Source organism: Rhamphochromis sp. 'chilingali' (assembly GCF_963969265.1).
Source record: "Rhamphochromis sp. 'chilingali' genome assembly, chromosome: 1".
In the NCBI taxonomy this organism is placed as follows: domain Eukaryota; kingdom Metazoa; phylum Chordata; class Actinopteri; order Cichliformes; family Cichlidae; genus Rhamphochromis; species Rhamphochromis sp. 'chilingali'.
In genome coordinates, this window is record NC_137929.1 from 68,515,096 (window position 1) to 68,539,428 (window position 24,333).

At 41.7% G+C, this 24,333-nt stretch overlaps 2 protein-coding genes across 3 annotated transcripts in view; one reads left to right on the forward strand and one right to left on the reverse strand.

The window, feature by feature from the left end:
* The window catches only part of LOC308395936 (NACHT, LRR and PYD domains-containing protein 3-like), a 352,248-nt gene that overhangs the window by 45,444 nt on the left and 282,471 nt on the right, over nt 1-24,333 (reverse strand). The window lies entirely within an intron of this gene.
* LOC308410578 (uncharacterized protein) lies at nt 9,777-23,255 on the forward strand. 2 transcript variants are annotated; one of them, XM_080903998.1, is made up of 9 exons: nt 9,777-9,950; nt 11,150-11,497; nt 12,832-13,164; nt 14,857-15,201; nt 15,355-15,453; nt 17,122-17,448; nt 18,010-18,336; nt 19,145-19,480; nt 19,887-23,255. In XM_080903998.1, the coding sequence occupies exons 1-9, from the start codon at nt 9,914-9,916 to the stop codon at nt 19,976-19,978; spliced, it is 2,244 nt and encodes a 747-aa protein (XP_080760124.1). In that variant the 5' UTR covers nt 9,777-9,913; the 3' UTR covers nt 19,979-23,255. The 2 variants fall into 2 exon arrangements, with proteins under 2 accessions (XP_080760124.1, XP_080760123.1); XM_080903997.1 differs by lacking the exon at nt 19,887-23,255 and having other exon boundaries at nt 19,145-19,796.

Sequence of the window (24,333 nt, forward strand, 5' to 3'; positions counted from 1 at the left end):
AGGAGGCAGAGCTGCTGAGAAATGCTAGGAGCTAACTGGGCGCTAACCGTGTCATTCAAATATATTGAATGTCGCAATGTTGACAAAGAGAGGAAGTGACGTAAAATTTGCGCATGCGGGGTACTGATTGGGTTTCCGGTACGGATCGGGTAGTGACAAGCATGTTTTGGTTCATGCAACTGGTCCGTCCGGTTATTGTCTCCCCAGAAACATTTCCGTTGTCTTTTTTCCTATTTCCGTTGTGCTTTGTGTGCTTTTGCAGCATTTTTCTTTTTGCAGCGTTTTTCTTTTTGCAGCGTTTTTCTTTTTGCAAGTGTTTTCTGAAGTTGCAGTCCGTTTGGCCTCTCAGGGCCACCGTACCATATTGTTTGTATAACATCTTTTTAAGTTTTGTGGATATTATACATGGTTATGCTGAGGATATGTCGACCAATTTCCACTGGAAATGCCTTTTGGTTAAACTGTCAGCAAGGAATTTGCATTTGCACTGTTAATTGTTTATATAACTTTAATTCACATAAAAAACTGCTGCTCGTTTAAGTGAAAATACATTGATGGGTTCTTTTTGCACTAATAAAGTTGTGGAGTTGTATTTTGTCTAGTGTCAATTATATCATCAGTTATATCGTTATGGCAAATTTTCAAATGTATATCGTGATAAATATTTTTGGTCATATCGCCCTGCTCTACTGTGAAGGATTCCACTTCTTGTGTTTTGATTTTGACTCAGTTGTCTCTACGTATCTGTACCAGTGGCTGGGTACTCTCCCCTTGAAAGAGCCAAGAGCCTTTCTTTCCACTTCCTCCATGTAAAGGTTGGCTACATGGCACAGCCATGTTTTCGCCTGTAGAAACCCTTGTTGCGTTTGAAATATGTGGTGGTGAGGCAAATCTGATCAGGGGTGAAGTTGGTTCTGTCTTCTTGTAGGCGTTTTCTGACAGTCTCCACGGCCTCCGTGCATGTGAAGAGAGAGATTACATCAAAGGACACCATGGTTTCATCTGGATCCAGGGTAAGTTTCTGGACCTTGTCGGTGAAGTCGGTGGAGTTCTTGATGTGGTGTGGGGTGTTTCCCACAAGAGGTGCAAGGATGCAAGGTGTTTCAAAATGTTGTAAGTGGCTGAGTTTATGCTGCTAACAATGGGTCTGAATGAGGTACAATGCATTACCAGTGAAGCAGCAGCGTGCAGCAGTCAACACAAATGTCTCCATCCAACCTTGTTTTCTCCTATGTTGTCCCACAGATTACGCTGAGGTGAAGCCAGAGCACTCTGAGGTTGAATATGTCGAGCTGCCCTGCAAAACCACACAAAACCTGCTTGAAGTTGCTAAAGTAGAGTGGAAGGAACGAGGCAACAGGAAGGTCCACCTGTATGAGAACGGCTCTGACCAGCCTGAAGAACAGCACCAGGATTACAAAGAGCGAACGAAGATGAATGAAGACCTGCTGAGAACTGGAGACCTCAGTCTGACCCTGAAATACCCCACAGAGGAAGACTACTCCATCTACACCTGCACCGTCTACAGCGTGGAGGGAAACATCCTCCTGAAGAAGCAAGTGAAGCTGAAAGTCAGAGGTCAGTGCTGTAGATACAGGTTGAAGGTCAGAGGTCATGTAGGAGTTTATTTTCTAAAAGCTTTTAGTTTTAATCTATTTTTAGTTTATTCAAATGATATAAAATCTTTAATGTTTTGATGTAAAAGCCAAAAATGTCAGGTGGAGCAACTGTCCATTTAAATGAACAGACTAAGAAGACGATTAAAAATGAAGTTTTAACTATCCTAACTTCAAAATAAAAGCCTCTGGTGTGATTGAGTTTGGATCAAATCAGTAGTTTTGTTAGTTTTGTCTATCAGAGTATGAATGCATGTGATTGTCAGCACTATATGAGAACCAGTTTACCATTTACCATGATCCAGTCATTTGGGTGTTGTCAAATGTCAGGGTGTAGCAGCCATAAATATGAGGCTTTTATTGTGAAGTGAAAGATAATAAGAGTGAAAATGATGTGTCCATGGATTCTAAGTTAATACAGATAAAATACTATTTAAATTGGCAATTTGACTCACTGACAATAAACAGAGCCACACTTGCTGCAGTAAGTTTGACACCACAGCATCATGTAGAGGTACTTTACAGCTGTAAATGAAAATTCAATACATCCATCCATCCATCCATCCATTCGCTTCCGCTTATCCTTTTCAGGGTCGAGGGGGGCGCTGGAGCCTATCCCAGCTGTCATAGGGCGAGAGGCGGGGTACACCCTGGACAGGTCGCCAGTCTGTCGCAGGGCCAACACACAGGGACAGACAACCATTCGCACTCACATTCATTCGCACATTCACACCTAGTGACAATTTGGATTATCCAATTAACCTATCCCCACAAATTCAATACAATTTTATTTATATAGTGCCAAATCACAACAACAGTCGCCTCAAGGTAGGGCTGCTCGATTATGGCAAAAATGATAATCACGATTTTTTTCACTGAAATTGAGATCTTGATTATTTGACGATATTTATTTAACAATAACAATGTGTTGAATAATGGCTTTAAAGATTGTCAAAAAATCATATAAAATAGTTTGCAAATACTGATAACAGTGCAAATGTTTGCAATATAAAAAATAAATGAAAAATGTAAACATCTATGTTTAGTGAACTTCAAAATACTGCATAATATTTATGCATACAAATAACCAAACATCAAGGCAAGCTGTGTAGCCACACAATGCACAATTGCATCAAACTGACATTGAGGTATGTCAATTTGTAGTGTTGCTCTGTGGTGCAGCTACGACACCGTAGCAAAGTTTACACACTATGTCTGCTTGATCCACGTCTGACTCCACCAACCCATAATGTTTCCAACCACTGAAGTTGTTTTACTTCTCTTTTCAACCAACAGCATTCTTTCTTCAGCAGCCATTATCCTCTCATCTCTACAAATAACTTCTGCTTGGCTTTCCGAGCTTGCCTCGGGTGCTCTTAATTGTTTTGACGCGTGTTTGAAATGCAGAGAGGTGCGCTCGATTTGCCACACGGAGCAGCGCGAGAGTAAAGGACGAGGTGCTAATAGGGCGAAGTCAAGGAGGCCATTTACATGAAAAGGGAAAGACCATCTCTGAATCGAGGAGGGTACATCTGTGACCATCTTACAATGCTGTGATTGCAGACATTCCTCAACTCTCTGTGAATGGTACTCATGGCTATTGATCAGTGGTCTTTGATCAGTGAGCTTTGATCAATGGTCATGACAACTTGCAAATAAACAACCTGACCTCTCAGCCCCTTGTTCATTCAGTGGTGCTAGTTTCAGTCATTATGCAAATGTACTGTACTGTTCTCAGTCATCCAGGTCATTGTAGTCTAAGGAGCTTGGAAAGAAAAGTGTCTGGACTTCTTTAAGTTTCTTGAAGATGGGCCAAGCTCCTTAGAATGCAAATGTATTGTTTATAAGATTGGGGAAACCTGCAGTCAGCTGAGACTGAAGAAGTCACTTGGATGATGATGAAACGTTTTTCCCACTGAAAACACTATGTCCAGATGAACAGAATTTGGAATTTACTTACCTGGATGATTGAGCATGCATCAAGACATTTGAGTTGTTCCAGGCATGTTCCACTGGAAGGAGGCCCTGGAGTAGACCCAGGACTTGATAATGAGATCATATCTCTCACCTGGCCTGGGAACGCCTTGCTGTTTCCCTGGAAAAGCTGTAGGGGGTGGCTGGAGAGGGAGGTGTGGGCTTTGTTGCATAGACTGCTGCCCCTGCGACCTGGCCCCAGATAAGCAGAAGAGGATGGATGGATGGAATTATTTCTCTCCATGAGCTGTTTCTCTGCCTGAAGGAGGCGCCACTCCATCGCTTCATTTAGTGCAGAACAAGAGTCACATGATGCTGCTCTGAACACCAATCACACTTTGTACAGCTCATGTTGTGTTTGTTGTCCTCTCAGTCTGTCAGGTGGAGGTGGAGGAGGGGGCGGAGTCTGTCCAGCTGCCCTTCAAAAATCACAGAACCTGCCTGGAGATGCTGAAGTGGAGTGGGTACACTATAACCCAAAAAAAGACGATCCATGTATATAAGAACGGCTCTGACCAGCCTGGAGAACAGGACCAGGATTACAGAGACCGAACGAAAATGAATGAAGACCTGCTGAGAACTGGAGACCTCAGTCTGACCCTGAAAACCCCCAAAGAGAGTGACAGTGGAGAATACAAATGTGTAGTGTATGGGAAGATCTGGAGAGCGAAAACTGTGCTGCTCAAAGTCAAAGGTTTGTTGGTTTGTGTTTGTTTGCACGTGTGTGTGGGTGGGGGGGCAGGCAATCGTTCGTGTGTCTGACTGTCTTTTGTCTCCTCTGCAGGTCAAACAAGGGACAATATGAACAGAAACAGCTGCATTGATCCGACTCCTCGGTCAGCTTAGGCCTGACATCATGTGCAAAACCTTTATACAGTGGTCCCTCGCTATAACGGGGTTAACTTTTCGCAGCCTCACTGTTTCGCTGATTTTTTGGGGTGCAATTTTGCATGCTTTTCTTTCTTTGTTTTGTACAGTGCATTGTGTTCTGCGTCCTGATTGGCTGCAGACCATTGTCAATCAATGTCTTGATGCATGCTCAATCAATCTTGTGCCGTGTCTCCTGTCCAGTACAAAATGCTTCTCAAATATACATAAATCTTGGCTAGCAGAAGACAACAAACACAGCAATGTCGACATCAAAGGCACCTGCGGTAGCACCCAAAAGGCAGAGGAAGATGCTAACCATTGCACAAAAAGTTGGACTTCTGGACTCTGGGCTGGACCAATTACAGCCGAGGAGGTCGAACTTTAAAGTTCCATATTAGGGTAAAAAGGAACATGATTTGTCCCGTACTTCAGCTAGAATGGAAAAAAAGGCACAAAGCTGGAGGTATTCCGTGTCTTTACGCTGCACAGCTGCCTCTTCTTCTCTCATTCTCTCCCCCTCCCTCTCCTGTTGCTACTTCAATCATGAAACTGATCAATGATCAGCTGATCGGCTTTTCTCTCTTGGTTGTTTATCGCCCACTTTGCCCCAGAAGGAGGAAACCAGCGGATAAACTACAGCACGTTTAAGCTTGATAAACTGTTGCTAGAATTTACTCAATATTAATTTCTAGTATCAGCTGATGTTTGCTGGAGCCACAGCTGTAAAGCTGCTGGTCATGATGTCGGTTTGTATATCTGGTGAGAGGGAAACATGAAGATGAAACCAGGAGATGTCCTTACTGAACCATCAGAGCTGAACAGGTGATGGAGAAACAGGTTTACCTTTTAGGTGACATGAATGAGTTGAAGGGAAGTTATGAACTGTTTCTGAGAGACAAATAACACCAGGATCCTTTTTTAGGTAGCTGACAGCTGGTAACTGTGCAGGGGCGGGTCTAGCAAAGTGTTGCCAGGGGGGCATGTAGGGCATTAACAGGGAGAGGGGGGCACAAAGAAATTTCTTTCTTATTCTCATTTAAGATGTCTGGCTGTTATTAAATAATTATCTGAATCTTACAACCAAAGTGATCATCTGATTAAATGTATAGAAGTCCATTATTGTATATAGTAACTATTAAGTCTTATATATACCCTAATAAGCTATAGTACTTTTTTCCTTTGGGAATCCATCCATTCATTTCATTTTTCATCATGTCAAAGAGACTGAATAAAGTCCTGTCCCACTAACAGCAGCTCCATTGTATTTTGGACATTAGCGTGTCCCCTAATGTATTTTGTAATATATTCCGTTACTTTACTCAATGAGAGTAACATATTCTGAATACTTAATTACTTAATATATTGTCATGCTTTTTACAACTACATGAATGTACTATTGCTGTGTCATTTATTACTATAACTGAAGGTCACTCGCCATACCAACACCAACTAGATGTTTAAATCTTAATATAAATGAGTAACAGTAGGTGGACATTAGGTAAGGCTGCACTTTTTGCAGCGATCTCGTGTAGAAAACTATTCCCGTGTATATAAAACAGGTCCGCGGCTCCGAACCGTAGTAAAGGGACCTCTGGCTAATGCGTCGGGCTCTGTGTCGGGCTCGTAGCTGAAAACTAGCTTTACTTTGTTGTGTGGGTCAACTTTGCTTGTGAGAGACAGAGAGAGGCGTTGAAAGGCTGCTCCAACAGAACTTATTGTTTCAGAGGAAAACACGAACACGGTGTACAGTCGAGTCTTAATAGCTTACTTACAGCTGGGCTCTTCAGGCACTCTTCTTGGCTGCAGTGGTTATTATTATATTTACATGCTTCATACATGCTATGCCTGTAACTCTCTGCCTATTGCCTTCATATTAAATCATTTTTGAATAATACTTTTTAAAAATATTTCTTCACGTTATTATGTGGGCCGCAAGTAGAGGTGACATGGGCCGTGAGATTGAGACACGGGCATTAGAGCCTCCTAATGCGTGTTTTGTTTGGGTTTCCACCGGCGTTGAATTACCCATAGAGGGCACAGCCTAAAATATGAAACAGGAAAAGACCGCCGTGTAATCAACAAAGTAACTGTATTCTGAATAACACCTTTTAAACGGTAACTGTAACTGAATACAGTTACTCATATTTTGTGTTTTAAATACGTAATGCTGGTGCATGTATTCAGTTACTCCCCAACACTGGTGACAGCTGGCAACTTTTCAGGGGCGGGTCTAGCAAAGTTATGCCAGAGGGCCAGGTATGGCATTAACAGGGAAAGGGGGGCACAAAGAAACACTTCTCTTTCTTATTCTCATTTAAAATCTCTAGCTTTAATAAATAATTATCTGAACCTTACAACCAAAGTTTGTATTTGCTGTAACATGTATAGAAGTCCATTATTGTATATAGTAACTATTAAGTCTAATATATACCCTAATAAGCTATAGTACTTTTTTCCTTTGGGAAGATACCATCTGTGCAGTCTGCAATTCTGTTAATGAAAGATGTTGAATCTATTTAATTATTGTAGAAAAAATGATTTCTTTGTATTTGTTTTACACATGCATTAAATTAAAGTCAATTACGTCGATTAAGCATCATGAGGCAGAGGGGCTGTTCCCTATTTTTTTTTTTTTTTTTTTTGCTGGGAGATGGCAACCCTGTTATTTAGGTTGTTTAATATTTCTGCTAAGTACTGTTTAGAATACCAGAATATGGAGGATGGTGCAGGTTTAAGTTTATTAGATTGATCGTTATTGCTGAATTGTAAAATATTGTGGGTGCAGTGTATTTTTTGCATACAGGTATAACAGAATAGCTTTAGTGTTTTGTTTTTTAAAACTTGTGCATGAACGTATACAAAATGCAGTAAGATATTAAAAATAAAAACAGTTTCATTGATTATAAAAAACACTATCGGATTTAAGCTCCTCCATTGTTCATGAATGTGCACTGTCCCTGTGGAAAAAGTCCAAATAAAAACAACTGGCTAACCGTTAATCTGATCCAGTGTTTTTCTTCTTCTGTGGTGGATGTGTTTGAGGATAAAAGCGATCCTACATGTTCTGAAATTAGATTTAAGACTTTTTAATGTCACCAACAATGAAACCGTCTCTGTCTGACTGCCATCCATCAGACAGCAAGAAAGAGAGATCTGACTTCTCGTGTTTCTGAAGGTTTGATTTAAGACATTTTAATTTAATTAGACCAATTCAAGACTGTTTTTAAATAATTTAATTAACTGAAAGATTCAGCTTCATTTGCTTTATTTTTTTAAAAGAAAATTATCTTGTAAAGTGTCACTTGCTGTCTGCAACCAGCAGTGAGCTCTGCTGTCAGACTCTGCTTCTCTCTTCTTGTTGTGTGATGCCATCTAAAAGCCTCCAATCACCTTGCAGTAACAGTTTTAAGGCTATTTCCATGGAAATGGTAGGGTCAAGCAGGTATGAGCTCACTTCCTGTTCAGTTTTCAGTTTTATTTGTCATATGCAAGTTAGCACAGGGTCAACATTGCAATGAAATGTGTTTGACGAGCATCAGTCACTCAGCAGCATGATACAGTAGGAGAAAATATAATAAAATAAAGTAATAAAAAAACAGAAAAATAGTAAAGAGCAAAATATTAGAGAGACATGGTAAAAGAGAAAAGATGACTGAATATATATGTATCTATAAATATAAATATATGTACACTAGTGATTAAATAAGAAAATCTTGAAAAGAAATATGATGGGGGGCAGATGGGATATTGCACAGGAATGAGCAGCAGAAAATTACAGTATTGCACTTTTAAATATAAATATCAATGACAATAAAGTGGAGTGACCAGTGCAGATTAAACAGAGTACTTGTGAAGCTGCAGGGTAGCTTCTGAGTGCTGTGTTGTGTGTGTTTAAGTGTTGTGGTTGAGGTGTCGTATGGCTTGGTGGTAAAAACTGTTTTTGAGTCTTATAGTCCGAGCAGACAGGCTCCTGTAACGTCTGCCAGATGGTAACAAGGAGAACAGCTGATGTGCTGGGTGGCTGTGGTCCTTGATGATGCTGTGTGCTTTACGGAGGGATCGCTGGAGATAAATGTCCTGAATGGCAGGAAGCCTCGTGCCAGTGATGTGCTCTGCTGCCTTCACCACCCTCTGCAGTGATTTACGGCTGCTGGCAGAGTAGCTTCCGTACCAAACTGTGATGCAGCTCGTCAGCAAGCTCTCAATTGCACACCTGTAGAAATTTGAGGTGATGTTGGCGTTCATGCTAAACTTCCTCAGCCTCCTCAGGAAGTAAAGCCGCTGGCGAGCTTTCCTGATAGCAGTGTCTGTGTGAAGGGTCCAGGAGAAGTCCTCTATGATGTTGACTCCAAGGAGTCGTTGGTGTCGTTGTTGGTGGAGCCTTTGTGGAACAGGTGGATCGCTGATTACCTGGAAACACAAACACAGCTCAGACCACAGAGGAAAGGATGGCAGAACCCTAAAGGAAGCGTGTACAATTCAAACTGAATTGGTCCTAGCACAGAACCCTGTGGCACTCAACACACTAAGTGTCTGACATCGTCAGTGGCATTTCTGCTTGTGTTGGTGCCTCAGTGTTTAATGTGTGGTGGCATCTGAGAGAAACAAATAAAATGCTGGGACTCTTTACTTAAATATCCTAGCCTTTTTTTTTTTTTTTTTTTTACTAAATTGACTAGGATTTTTCATCAAAAACTACCAAAAATCAGCATTTGATAGGAGAAGGTTACACCATGTAGGCTCTGTGAATTTTTGTGGCCTGAATAATTGTTATGATTCATTACATAAAACATGAATGTAATTTTTAATCCTGTTTTCCTGAAACACTGAACAATCATTTTGCCAACAGCAACAAAGCTAAGTACCTTCTTCTTGTTAGTGTCTATAGAAACACTATTAAAATTTGCAAATAAACAAATGTACAAACTGGTTAAAGAAAACTGTAGAAGAACTATTTTAGCAGAACTATTTGTACTATTCTTAGTTAGTGTATTGTCTGTCTTTGTTAATGTTTGTTTATAATGGAGCACTGTAACGAAAAATAATTTCCCCTAGGGATCAATAAAGTATTCTGATTCTGAAAAATAACAACAGCATTGAAGCTAAAAAATGGAAGACGCTTTTACTAATTGAGTTTAAATAAACTACAGCTGTTTTCTTTTAAATTGATGCCAAACACAAGAAATGACCACCAACATACTGTGATTTTCACTTTGCACAACAATGAGTAATTGTTGAACACAAAAAGCCCCACACCTTTCACCACTACTATCCAGGCTCCCTCTACCAAACGCAGAATCACTGATATCTGCGACACACGGAGACTTCCTGTTAAAACGAAAGTAAACTTTGTGCGTGGGCGTGTTTGGGAGCTGCAGGTGTGTCCAGGTGTGGGTTCGTTGGGTCAGCAGAGGATTTAACGGGACTTTGTGTCGGTTTGTTTTTAAAGGAGGATGAAGACGCTGGTGGTGTTCCTGCTCCTCATGAACGGTAAGAAAGTCTCTGTTTAACCTGCAGCAGCTCCGCAGTCCTCTTTGACCGTGCTACACTCAGGCGCAGCTCGCTCCTCTGACGAAATTCACACAGTGTTGGAAATACAGATTTAATCATGAGGATTTAATAGTGAAAGTATGAGGGAAGGTTAGAAACAGACCAGACTAACAGACTGTGGACTTTGTAGTCACAGATTGGATACTTCTGATATGGCAGAGCTAGCTAACATGCTAAAGTAGCCTCGGGTTGCGCTGTTTCCGGTTTGAGCTGAGCACGTTCAACCCTCTGAGTAATAAAATTCACGTCACTGTACCAGATTGACTGGTGTGTGTGTATATATATATATATATATATATATATATATATATATATATATATATATATATATATATATATATATTGATCTTGGCCTCTAGTCTCCTTCTTCATGGAGGGTACTGATTCTTGTGGCTGTTCATCACTGATCAATGCTGCTGTGGTTTAGATCAGTTGATTAGTCTCAATGATGGTCCCACTGGGGATTGCCTAGAATACATAATACAAACCTGGCCTGACATTCTTGCTCCCCCTTGGCGTAGCACCAGTTGTGGTCGCTTCTTCTGAATGTTATCCTCTTAATGCAACCCCCTTCTGCTTGAGTTACTTGCTTAGTAGCATTCCAACAGCAACATGTTCTCATCCTTTGCCCATTTATGTCTTCTTGTTTCAGTAGCCCACTTCTCATCAGTGTAATCTGACCGTTCACATCTGAGGCCGGCTGGGTTAGCATGGGGGTTATAGCCTGGGGACGCATAAAGGATAGAGACACCCTGGTTGGGAGTCAAACCCCAGACAAGAAGTTCCAAAGGCTACTCAGTACACTGGATAGCATAGTGTCATGTAAGCTTTGTGTCCCTGATCACTGATGTTAGAGTAAGTGGATCCAGATAATGAAAAGATATCCAGGGTATGCAGAACTCATAATATTTATAGAATTTCATAATAAAGGGCCAAGGTTTTGGTTAGCTGGCTTAGAGACCTGCAGCCAGCAGGTGTAGGCTCAAATGTCTCTGTCTTAAGCGTCTGATTTAATTAAATTTTTATTTGAGTGTCTAACTACAAAAGTGTTCTTTTTGCTCTCTGCAGATAAATGTGGGCTCTGAGACAAGCATCAACAAACAGTTAATTTGTTTTTCTGTTTGCGTGTTTCTTCACAGTTTTTCAGCATGCCCTGGCTGTCGTAGTGGAGGTGTATGAAGAGGAAAACTCTGTAATGTTGCCTTGTCAGTTCTCCAGTTATATACCTATACACCCAACAGTGATGTGGAATCGCAATGATATTGATCCCAAATCTGTCCATGTGCAACGAGAACGAGGAGATGATCTCAGAGGACAAAACCAGCATTACAGAGGACGCACATCAATGAAGCCTGATGCTATGGACACTTCTGATTTCAGCCTCACTCTGAGAAAACCAACAAAAGCTGACAGCGGCAACTACACCTGCTCCATCACAGATGGGAGCGAAGAAACAAGACTGGGAGATATACAACTGCAGGTCAAAGGTCAGCAACAGACCACAACATCTGCTGTAATTTCAGATTACATTCAGTTCTGTAGATAAAAGTCAGATTCAACATTTGCTAAATTGTTCTGAAACACCTGAAGAAATCAAAAACAACATTTCCCACAGATCTAGCCTTAGAGGAATTAGCAGCAAAGCTGAATAGAAGAGAACCTTACTGCTACAGCATTTGGAGTGTTTATTAAACATGGAGGCTAGATTGAGAACATTTAGAATGTTTTATTTACTCTAAAACACGGAGCTACCTGGACTAATTGGACTGATAAAATGCAAGTCCTGTAGGTTTTTAACTTGTCAGCAGAAATGGATCATCACTTTTCATCCATTTAGATATGATGTGAATGAGACTTTTAGGTTGGAACCACTGTCTTAGGATATGTCCATTAGGGTTGGGCGACTGGACGAATATATCGACTTTCGATAGTTTTTACAAGGGCTATTTATTTATTTACCCGTGAGTAAGTTTTCTAATAACGATGGAGCTAATAGAAGCAGTCAACAGAAAAAAAACTAATAGCGCTGTTTTAACAGCACCCTCTTTCATCTGCGAGCAGATGCACCTCCTCAGAGTGCCCCCAAGTGCTTGTCGATGGAGCTGCAGAATCTGGTGATAGCTTAGCATACTCAGCCAGATGGTGGACACGTACATGCTCATGCAAGTTAGTCGTGTTTGAGTGCTTTGCTCGCACTATATTTCTGCACAAGTGGCACACCGCTTTGATTACATCCTTAGGTTTAAAGCCAAAGAAATCCCAAATTGGCAGCTTTATATTTTTTTCCTGCTGTCAGCGTTAATGCGCCGTTATCACGACTAACGCGATTAACAATTAATCCATCTGGAGCGCGTACTGAGTCAAAACCCCAGAAATGTCTCTGTCAATGCATTTCGGCAGTTTGTCCATTCTGCGCTCCAGATAGGTTGAGAGCATTAAAAATGTTAATTGTGATAACTGCGTTAACGGGGGGGTTAGTTTTTCCATGTTTGAACTTCTTCTGTGTTGTAAACGCACAAATCAGTCCGCGCATGCTTACATTGCCCCGCCTGTTTTTCCAAAGATTGAATTTGCAGAGGTTCTCCACTCAGGAGCCTCAGCAAACACACCCCTGATTTTGCAGTAGTTTGTAACTGTAGCAGCATTTTATCACTTTCAGTTTCCATTCAAACAAAAATGATCCAGAGACTATTATTATATATGATTACTGGTAACAGGTGAGTCAGAGGTCAGAAATGTAGATACTCAGCTGTGCTTCAGTTACCATCAGTATGACTACAACTACATCTACTGCTGATACTTTGGTTTATTGTCCTCTCAGAAAAGCAGGTGGAGGTGAGTGTGGGTGAAAGGTCAGAGTCTGTCATCCTGCCCTGCAAAACAAAACCTGACCTGCCTGAGGACGCCACAGTGGAGTGGACTCGCTCTGACCGAGAACTGAAGATCGTCCGTCTCCATGCAAACGGAAGGGACCGCCAAAATAACCAAAATGACCTTTACTGCGGCCGTGCAAAGATGAATGAAGACCTGCTGAGAACTGGAGACCTTAGTCTGACCCTGAAATACCCCACAGAGAGAGACAGTGGAGGATACATCTGCACCATCTACAGGGACAAAGACATCCTGAGACAGAAAGTAGTGCTGCAGGTCAAAGGTCAGTGCTGTAGGTCATAATAGACCTCTGGTACAGAGGAGAGATTTCCACCTCCTAAAAGACAGTTGTCTTGAGGCAGCTGTTGTTATTTGGCACTATATAAATAAAATGTAATTAAATTGAATTAGAAAACCCTGATGGGCGGTAACATACACTGAACAAAAATATAAACGCAACACCTTTGTTACTGCTCCCATTCCCCATGGGATGGACGTAGAGACCTAAAATTCATTCCAGATACACAATATAACCATCCCTCCCAAACAGTGGTCACAAATCAGTCCAAATGTGTGGTAGTGGGCACATCTGCTATATTGAGATAATCCATCCCACCTCACAGGTGTGCCACATCAGGATGCTGATCTGACATCATGAGTAGTGCACAGGTGTACCTCAGACTGCCCACAACAAAAGGCCACCCTGGAATGTGCAGTTTTTTGCGCTATTGGGGGTCTGGGGACCCAGAACCGGTCAGTATCTGGTGTGACCACCATTTGCCTCATGCAGTGCAACACATCGTCGCATGGAGTCTATCAGATTGTCAATTGTGGCCTGTGGAATGTTGGTCCACTCCACTTCAATGGCTGTGCGAGGTTGTTGGATATTCGTGGGAACTGGTACACGCTGTCGTATACGCCGGTCAAGCACATCCCGAACATGCTCAATGGGTGACATGTCCGGTGAGTATGCTGGCCATGCAAGAACTGGGACATTCTCAGCTGCCATCTGCCCTGAACAATGTGAACCATGATTCATCCGTGAAGCGCACACCTCTCCAACGTGCCAGACGCCATCGAATGTGAGCATTTGCCCACACAAGTCTGTTACGGCGACGAGCTGGAGTCAGGTCAAGACCCCGATGAGGACGACGGGCATGCAGTTGAGCGTCCCTGAGACGGTTTCTGACAGTTTGTGCAGAAATTGTTTGGTTGTGCAAACCAATTGTTCCAGCAGCTGTCTGGGTGGCTGGTCTCAGACGATCTTGGAGGTGAACCTGCTGGATGTGGAGGTCCTGGGCTGGTGTGGTTACACGAGGTCTGCGGTTGTGAGGCCGGTTGGATGTGCTGCCATATTCTCTGAAACGCCTGTGGAGACGGCTTATGGTTGAGAAATGAACATTCAATGCACGGGCGACAGATCTGGTTGACATTCCTGCTGTCAGCATGCCAGTTGCACGCTCCCTCATTGCTTGTGGCATCTGTGGCATTTTGCTGTGAGACAAAACTGCACATTCCAGGGTGGCCTTTTGTTGTGGGCAGTCTGAGGTACACCTGTGCACTACTCATGATGTCAGATCAGCATCCTGATGTGGCACACCTGTGAGGTGGGATGGATTATCTCAATATGGCAGATGTGCCCACTACCACACATTTGGACTGATTTGTGACCACTGTTTGGGAGGGATGGTTATATTGTGTATCTGGAATGAATTTTAGGTCTCTACGTCCATCCCATGGGGAATGGGAGCAGTAACAAAGGTGTTGCATTTATATTTTTGTTGAGTGTAAATAAAATCTCAGATTTCCTGCTAGGTCTCTGTGATGTTGATGATGATGCTGGATTACAGTAAAACCTTTGGGATTGCAATGATCATTGAATGTTGTGTCAGTGATTAAGGTCCTTGTATTTGAAAAAAAAACTTAGAAAAGCTGTCCTCAAACATCAGCAGTGTGTGTATGTGTGTCTTCACAGTTTCCCAATACACCTCAATTATCAAGCTGCATGTAGGGCACCCACTTGTTATGCTGCCCTGTGAGTTTCACACTTTTGAACTAAGGGACCCTATAGCGGTGTGGAGTCGCTCCGACCTCAGTCCTCCAACCGTCCACCAGCGTCAGGTTCAAGGAGATGAACTGAAAGATCAAAACCAGCGTTACAGCGGCCGAACATCCATGAAGACTGACGCTCTGGAAACTGGAGACCTCAGCCTGAACCTGACCAACCCCCAACTGTCTGACAGCGCCACCTACACCTGCTCTGTCAGAGCATTTGGGCTAGGACACCACACACTGAGAGAGGTGCAAATGCAGGTCACAGGTCAGCAACAAACAGCTGCTGTAGATACATCTCACATCATTAATATAAAATATTATATTAACAATGTTAGAATAACCATACTGGCTCTTTGAATAAGTTATAGGGCTGTTCATTAATTTTAGTTTGTTTGTTGTTTTTTGTGTTCCTCCACAGAACGGTTTCCATCCTGGGCCAAAGCTCTCCTGGTTCTCCTGGTTCTTCTTGTGGTTTCTGGAGGTCTTTTATTTCATTTCCGGCACTATTTCATGTCAGGTGAGTGTCTCAGAAAACCTTCAAACTCATTGATCAGTCACCATGTTTCTGAAGTTTTTGGCACTAAGTACAATGAACTCACTTTATCTGAATTTAGGAGAAGAAAATTGTCGAACATCCAAGCCTTCATGTCTTTAACACATTCCTGTAGTTTAAATCATTGATTTGTGTCATCTGGCATCATAGACAAATAAAACGGGGTATCATCTGCATAGAAATGAAAAGTGTATACAGTGTTTTCTAATATTATTACTAGGGGTGCAACAATACTCGTATCGATATTGAACCGTTTGATACAGTGCTTTCGGTTTGGTACGCATATGTATCAAACAATACAAAATCTTTTATTTATTTTATCAACTTTCCTTCTGACGATGCTGTCTGTGTTGAGCGCTCAGTGGATCTGCGTTCAACTACTCCGCCTAGGCTGCACTGTCGACTGCAGATCCACTGAGCGCAGCACAAGCTAGCAAGACAGAAGCTAAGCTCGTTGCAACATGGCAAATTGAACCTCCCCCACCCTCATTCAGATCTGGCGTTTGGTACTATCTTGGTTTCATCATTTCATGTGACGTATGACCCTGAAGGTAAGCGCGTCATGGACAAAAGTAAAACAGTATGTCGGATGTGCCACGCAATGCTCAATTACATGGTGGGAACTACTGCGTTAGCGCAGTTTGCTCGTTAACGTGTTGACGGCATCCAGCCCCACGCACGGGGCGATCCGCGGTAACTTGTTAACGGAGATTTGCCGCGTTATGGCGTTAACGTCATTTCAACGAGATTAACGCTGACAGCACTAGTGGGAACACAACGAATATGACTGCACATTTACGCCGACATCATCCTCGTGCAAAGACAAGTGGAAGCAGACAAAAACAACAAGCATGCATGCTACAAACTTTACCGAGTCATTTAGACAGCCGTTAGCACAGGATTCTCCTCATGGGGACCTGATATGTTTAATATGCTGCTGAGAATATAGCCCAGAAGAAGCGGATAGTATAGCTTTTATTTTGGAAAGAGCCATTTCTCTGTAATAAACTCTCTTTTCCAAAGACGAGTGATTCCTCAATCAGATATTTTTTTATTATTATTTTGTTGTTTCAGCAACATTAAATTTAAAAACTGTACTTTTGAGTTAAAATATATATTTATAATTTTAATAAATGACAAATTAAAAAAGCATGAACATTTTTTTTGTATCGAACAAATATCGAACTGTGACACCAAAGTATCGAACTGAACCGAACCTATTACCTAAGAGAAGCATGTATAATGTAAATAGAATTGATCCCAACACAAAACCCTGTGGAGCTCCATAACTAATTCTTGTTTGTGAATTCTTGTTTCCGTTACATGGAAGCTGGAATCTATCAGATAGATATGCGTCAAACCATTGCACATTGTCCTCTGGTGCATTCTGGCAATATCTATAGTAAATTACTGTGATAAATGGTATCAGATACTACAGTGTGGTCTGTCAGAACAAACCACACTGCCTCATTTCTTCCTCTCTTTCTTTCCCTCCAATGTCCTGTCAGTCTTCAGTACATCTATCTTATAAAGCCTGAAAAAGGCCAAAGATATTTTTTTTTAAAGTCTACTGTCCGGAAAGACTATTAGTAACTTCACTACAGCTCATGTTCTGCTTTGTTGTCCTCTCAGTCCCCCAGGTGGAGGTGGATTCAGGGGTGGAGTCTGTCCAGCTGCCCTGCAAAACCATAGTTTGTCTGCCTAAAGACGCTAAAGTGGAGTGGAAGGACAAAGACAACAGGAAGGTCCACATGTATGAGAACGGCTCTGACCAGCCTGAAGAACAGCACGATAAATACAAAAACCAAACAAAGACGAAGAGAAACTTACTGGAACCTGGAGACCTCAGTCTGACCCTGAAACACCCCACAGATAGAGACAACTCCACCTACACCTGCACCGTCTACAGCAGGGAGGGAAACATGCTGATGGAGAAACAAGTGGAGCTGAAAGTCAAAGGTCAGTGCTGTAAATACAGGTCAAAGGTCAGAAGTCAGATCCATTTCATGCACTTTATTCCACTTATTCAGTCTGATGTTCTCTGATCTGTTTCTCTTGTTTAGTGTCTTAAAGGCTGCCAGTGCCTCTCTTTGCTTTAACCAACCTTTCTCTTTATTTCTGAGCTTTTTAAGGACTTTAACTGATGCTTCAACCTTTATAAACCCCACAGTGTGTCAGACTGTCAGTCTTTGCATAAGTTGTTATTGGTTGTTAGTGAGACAGCGTATTAAATTGCTTTCTAACTACTGCAATTTATTTGGCCTTTCTGGTGGCTCTATAATGTGCTTATAATATCCTTGTAAGCTCGAGATGATCCTAACTCCAGCTCAGATCACGCAAAAAACGAATTCCAGCATTTTTTCAACAACTCAAATCACATAGTAAGGCATGAGTTTGTTTCAGAGAAACAGAACCTCATTTATCTTTGGTCACATGATATTCTAAAGAACGATATAGGTCTAAACCAGGGCTTCCAAATGTCTCCATCCAAGCTCATGTTGTGTTTTGTTGTCCTCTCAGTCCCCCAGGTGGAGGAGGATTCAGGGGTGGAGTCTGTCCAGCTGCCCTGCAAAACCACACTTCACCTGCCTGAAGATGCTATAGTGGAGTGGAAGGACAGTAGCTATGATGAGGTCCATGTGTATATGAATGGCTCTGACCAAAATGAAAAACAGCACCAGTTTTACAGAGACCGAACGAAGATGAATGAAGACCTGCTGAAAACTGGAGACCTCAGTCTGACCCTGAAACACCCCACAGATGAAGACAACTCCACCTACACCTGCACCGTCTACAGCAGGGAGGGAAACATCCTGCTGAAGAAACAAGTGCAGCTGAAAGTCAGAGGTCAGTGCTGTAGATACAGGTCAGAGGTCACAGGTCATGCAGGAGTTTATTCTCTAAAAGCTTTTAGTTTGAATCTATTTTCAGTTCATTCAAATAAAATAAATTCTTTGATGTTTTGATCTAAAAGCCAAAAATGTCAGGCGGAGCAACTGTGTGTTTAAATGGACAGACTAAGAAGACGATTACAAATCATCCTAAGTTTGGGGTGGTGACTTGTACAGAATGAGAGGCACCCTGAACCAAAACGGCTACCACTGCATTCAGCAACACCATCCAGAACCCTCTGCTAGTTGGTCAGGGACTCATCCTACAGCAAGATAATGACCCAAAAGTGCAAGCTATGCCAGAACTACCTCAGATAAAAAGAACAAGGTGGTAAGCTTGAAAACATGGAGCGTCCATCAAGTATCCAGACTTAAACCCCATCGAGCTGGTTTGGGATGAATTGGACAGAGGAGTGAAAGCAAAGCAGCCTACAAGTGCAACATTTATGGGAACTTCTGCAACAGATATAGAAAGAACTTTCTGAAGAATATTTGATTTCTATTGTAGAAAGAACGCCCCAGGTGTGTTCAGCTGAAGTGCTCTAATAGGGTGATATGATACTACAAGGTCATTAAGATAGCGATAGAGAAGAGGGGGCCTGATTATTTAAGACCTTGTATGTGAGGAGCAGGATTTTGAATTCTGGATTTAACAGGAAGCCAAAACAGGAGAAATCTGCTCTCTCTTTCTAGTCCCTGTCAGGACTCTACTGCAGCACCATTCACACTTTGTACAGCTCATATTGTGTTTGTTGTCCTCTCAGTCTCTCGGGTGGTGGTGGAGGAGGGGGAGGAGTCTGTCCAGCTGCTATGCAAAACCACAAAAAACCTGCCTGAAGATGCTGAAGTGCAGTGGGAACGTGAAGAACCTGAACCTTCATTGATCGTCCACGTGTATGAGAACGGCTCTGACCAGCCTGAAGAACAGCACCAGGTTTACAGAGACCGAACGAAGATGAATGAAGACCTGCTGAAAACTGGAGACCTCAGTCTGATCCTGAAACAGCCCAAAAAGAAAGACAGTGGGAGATACACATGTAGCGTCTTGACTAATGACAAAGTCACAATCAGATTCAAAACAGTGCTACTCAAAGTCAAAGGTTTGTACGCCCGCGTGTGTGTGTGTGCGCGTGTGTGTCTGTCTTATTTTCTGTGTGTGTGTACGGGTTCTTACTATCTTGGTGGGGACCAAAATCCCGGTCCCCACGGGGTTAAAAGCTATTTTCACACTCAAAATGTGGTTTTAGTGTCAGGGTTACAATTAGGTTATGGTTTAGGGTAAGGGTTAGACATTCATTTTTGATGGTCAGAGTTAGGGTAAGACGCTAGCGAAAACATTATGTCAGTGGGATGTCCCCACGAGGATAGCAATCCAGACGTGTGTGTGTGTGTGTGCGTGTCTGTGTGTGTGTGTGTGTGTGTCTGTGCGTGTGTGTGTGTGTGTGTGTGTGTGTGTGTGTGTGTGTGTGTGTGTGTGTCTCTGACTGTCTTGTGTCTCCTCTGCAGGGAGAGTTCAGGTCCAGGATCAAACAGGGGACATCAGGAACAGAAGCAGCTCCATTGATCCGACTCCTCTGATGGCTGATCAATCAGTTTGATCTGTGTGTTCTTTGATTATTGATCAGTGATGTCAGAGTGGAGTCAGTGTGATGTTGTTGTTGTGTGTTTGAGACTTTTAGTGTCCATGAAGGTCTCTGCTGCCGTAGATCCTCTGAACTGTGACAGAGGTCTCACTCTGGAGGAAACTCTCAGCACTTTCCAGCAGCTCCTCCATCATGGAGGACGTTCCCTCACTGTAACAGGTGGAGGAGAGAGGAGAGGAAGCACAGGTGGATCCTCTGAGGAAGAGGAGCGTTCTCACAGTAATGTTACAACATGAAAAACAAAGGACATTATCACATACAGGGCTCTAGAGTGCGACCAATTTGGTCTCAAATGCGACCAAATTTTTCAGTGGTGCGACTAAAAAAATATTTGGTTGCATCTGTGCGACCAAATGTTCGGGTAGCAAAAAAAAAAAAAACTGCAACCTTCCCTGTGGTCAACAACAGACACATTTTGCCCCTATCGTGGACTAAACCAATCAGAGATAGTCAGGGGCGGGACCTCTCTGATTGGCCGTGGTCCAGTTGAAAGTGCAGGTGGAAGTGGGAGGTGAGTAGCTTGAATAAAGCGATATCAATTCATTAAATCCTGGATCGACTTTTAAACATAACTTTGTTTTGCCAGAAACGCCAGATTCTCAGATTAAAGCTCACAAAACCATTTCAACAACAACCAAACAGCAGATGAGAGCAGGTACACGGACTCCACACAAAGACGTAAACACAGAGCCGACGCATCAGAATCAGCTTTGTCTTTCTCGGCTTTCTCACCCGACGGCCCGTAGACGGACACGCTGTCGGAGCTCAGCGATTCTGATGCGTCCGGTCCGCGCTGTGTTTACGTCTTTTTGCGCTGATTCTGAGCTGCAGGTTTTGTCTCTCCAGCCAAAATTCACCGAGCTGAATTTTGCTGTTTTGCTTCCACGACTATTAAAATCACACTTCATGCACAGCTAGCTCTCTCTCTCTGTACTTCAAGAACAGTTTCCCGTCTCCAATCTCTGTTTTCTGTATTATTCATTCGCTTATTACCCACCAGTCTACTGTTGTTTACAGCGCTGTGGCTGCTGTCTTTTTCTTTTTTCACTTAAATGACCTCAGACAAGAAAGCCTATTTTTTCTGTTGTTCAATACTGAAGAAATTTAAACTTTATGTGCAGAACATTGTAGAATATTTTTAAGGTTATCTGCTATAAAAAGCCAGACCAGGGAAATCTCCTTCATGTTTTTCTGTTTTATTCTCAGTTACTTTCACACAAAGGCATCTGCTGTGATGTTCACAATTCTGATGAAGTCAGTACTGATAAATGATCAGAATTATAATATTTCTGACTGTCTGAGGCTAAGTTGAATCAAATCGGGACTTTGAAAACCGGAATCGAATGGATAATAGAAATCAGTGATGATACCCAGCCCTATGAGCAGCCTAGGCACGACAGACGTGGATGTAGCTGTAATAGGAAAAGAACTATTGCTAACTTTTCTGTTAAGGCCCGATCCTTCTGAAATTCATAGCCAGTGCTCTGACACGGTGTCATCAATCTTTGAATGCTGAAAAAGCACAGTGTATCCAGAAAAACACATTATATTATATCAATTATTAGAAAATTTGTGTGCGCCTAACTTTTGTGCCGGTACGCCCAACTTTTTAAAGTTAGGCGTACCGGTACGCCCATGGCAAAAAGTTAGTCTAGAGCCCTGCACATAGTATATCACATCAGTCCATGCTGTCCCCTCACTGAGTGTCTTAACATTATTTACTCAGTAACCAACATGAACTTGTATTATCAGCAAGTGTGTGTATTTTTTTAGTTAGAATATCAAATTAGTTTTTGATTGTTTTTGTGCAGCACTTTGGTCAGCTGTTATATTGTTTAAAAGTGCTTTAGAAATTGAGTGAAAGTGAAATAAAGAAATGTGATAATATCGATCCTTTGAGACCCCACATTCAATGGTTTTACTGTGAGATATTACAGGTGTCTATCGCTCCCTTCCATACACCTGAGTGCTGTGGCCCTGACACCATCGTGGTATTAGCACCAATAAAAGTCCACACTCATCTTCATTATGAAGGTCGACGGCAGAGTGTGAGCTCATCTCCATTAAAAGCATCCTCAGACCTGGACTGAGATTCAGAGTGAGAGGAGAGCTCAGGGACCGTCTACAAAGTGCAACACCAACAAAAAAACCAATGAAGTTTGGTGACTGTGTTTTTAATGGACGTCTACTTTAAATTACTTCCTCAAAGTGTGTCGAGTTCATCACTGTAAATGTACATATTAGTAAAAATGGTTTGATAAAAGCAGATCATGAGGAATTTTTAGATTTTCACTGTGAGAAGAAGTTATTTAATAATTCTAATTTAAAAAGATCACATTTGTATTTATTACGGCAGAATGATGGACAAGATGGCCCTGCAGTATAAAGTCATCTGGGAGAAACGCCACTGTACATGATTGGAGCAGCAACGTCTTTGTGGTGTTGCACTTTGTAGGCGGTCCCTGAGCACTTCACTCCACCCAGCTGCACCTGGAGCCTAGCGGCATTTATTTCACATCCACCTTGATGTTGTGATTCACGCGCTGATGGTGTCCTTTCTGAAGTGTTATTGATCCTGGAAGTTCAAATATGTGACATCATGTCAAACTTAACCTTGAAAAGTGACTAATATGGTTCTTTAAATGAATCAAATGATAAACTTGATCCACATGCTCACGATAATGAAACGTGATCCACACTGAAGCCGTCGTATTTCAGCTGCTTTGGAATCAAATGGAGCTTTTGCCACAGTGAATTCAGGGGCAGATCTAGAGAGATCTTCTGAAGGTTCCATTGAAATCAAATGAGGTGGCAAAATTAAAGCAATTTCTTCATGCATATGGTGTCACATCCTGTAATGTGCATTATATATGCTTAAAATACATCAAATGCAGTAAGTATACACATTTTTCATATAAATATAGTGTATAACCTTCCTATTTTCTTTAGCCCACATAATAAACTTTACAGTTACATAAAACATCTGAATTTATGTATTGTAAAGTTCATATAATAAATAAGTATGTAACCCAATAAATACAAAATTTTGAAAGCATAATTTGTTGATCTGAGGTCCAAAAACTGGCATTTTTTGACTACTTTTGATTCTACATTTGTTTTTCACCTTTAAAAACTATTTTCCTTGTTTGGTATCAACCTCATGTGTTTGAATTTACAGTTATTTTTTCATTAACATACTGTATTTACACAACTGATCTGAAATTACACAAAAACAAAATTCTAGCAGTAGTTATATTTTTTTTTACTGTAAAAACATGTTTATTGAATGATTTTCATATTATGAAATGCAAATATGCATTTGTACATTTCAAAAACCTATGCATACATTTTGTAAACAATAAAGTTATATACAACTATTTACCCAAAAATGCAGCCCCTGCATCTGGCATTTTTGTACAACCATTTAAAAATATTCAATACACAATAAGATGCCCTCAAATCTTTTGTTCCAGCACAAAAAATACAGCTGTAGCCAAAAGTTTTGAGAATGACACAAATATTGGTTTTCACAAAAATTTGCTGCTTCAGCTTTTATGATGAAAAAAATGAAAATTAACTTGATCTTAAAACACCCATTTCCACTGCATTTCATTGCCGCCATAAAAGGAGCTGCTGAGATCATTTCAATAATCTTCTCGTTAACACGGGTGAAAATGTCTATGAGCACAAGGCTGGAGATCATTGTGTTGCGCTGACTGAGTTAGAATAGACTGGATGTGTTAAAATGAGGGTGAAGCTTGAAATCATTGTTCTTCCTCTTAACCAGACCTTCCCAAAGTGTGGGGCAGAGCCATTGCAGGGGGGCTGCTGGATGAAAAGGGGGGAAAAAAACAAAACGCTTGGACACTGCTAGCACGGGCACCCACAGAAACGCAAAGCAGGAGCTGAAGCATCGCTGAATATGTTTCCAAACCAACTTCATTCTAAGCCAAAGACTAGAAAATATGGTGAAGCAAATCTGCCCTTTGGTTTCACCTGCACAAGTGCGGAGGTAGGTCTCCCCTGCAGGATTGGTTTTCCCTGCGTCGGGAGCAGCGCTGGGCTGTTTAAATCACAGACAAACAGGATCCCACATTCTTGATTTTTAGTTCACAAACACTTGTTGTAATGACTAACTACTTTGGAGACATTAGCTCTTTATACAGTAAAGTTACAGCGGGATACAAATAACATCAGGCTGATCCTGCCACGATTTGTTCCCCCGGTTCAAATCACAGACAAACAGGATCCCACAGCTGTTTATGTTTTTAAGCCCGTTTTACACAGAGAGGCATTTTTTGAAAAATGTA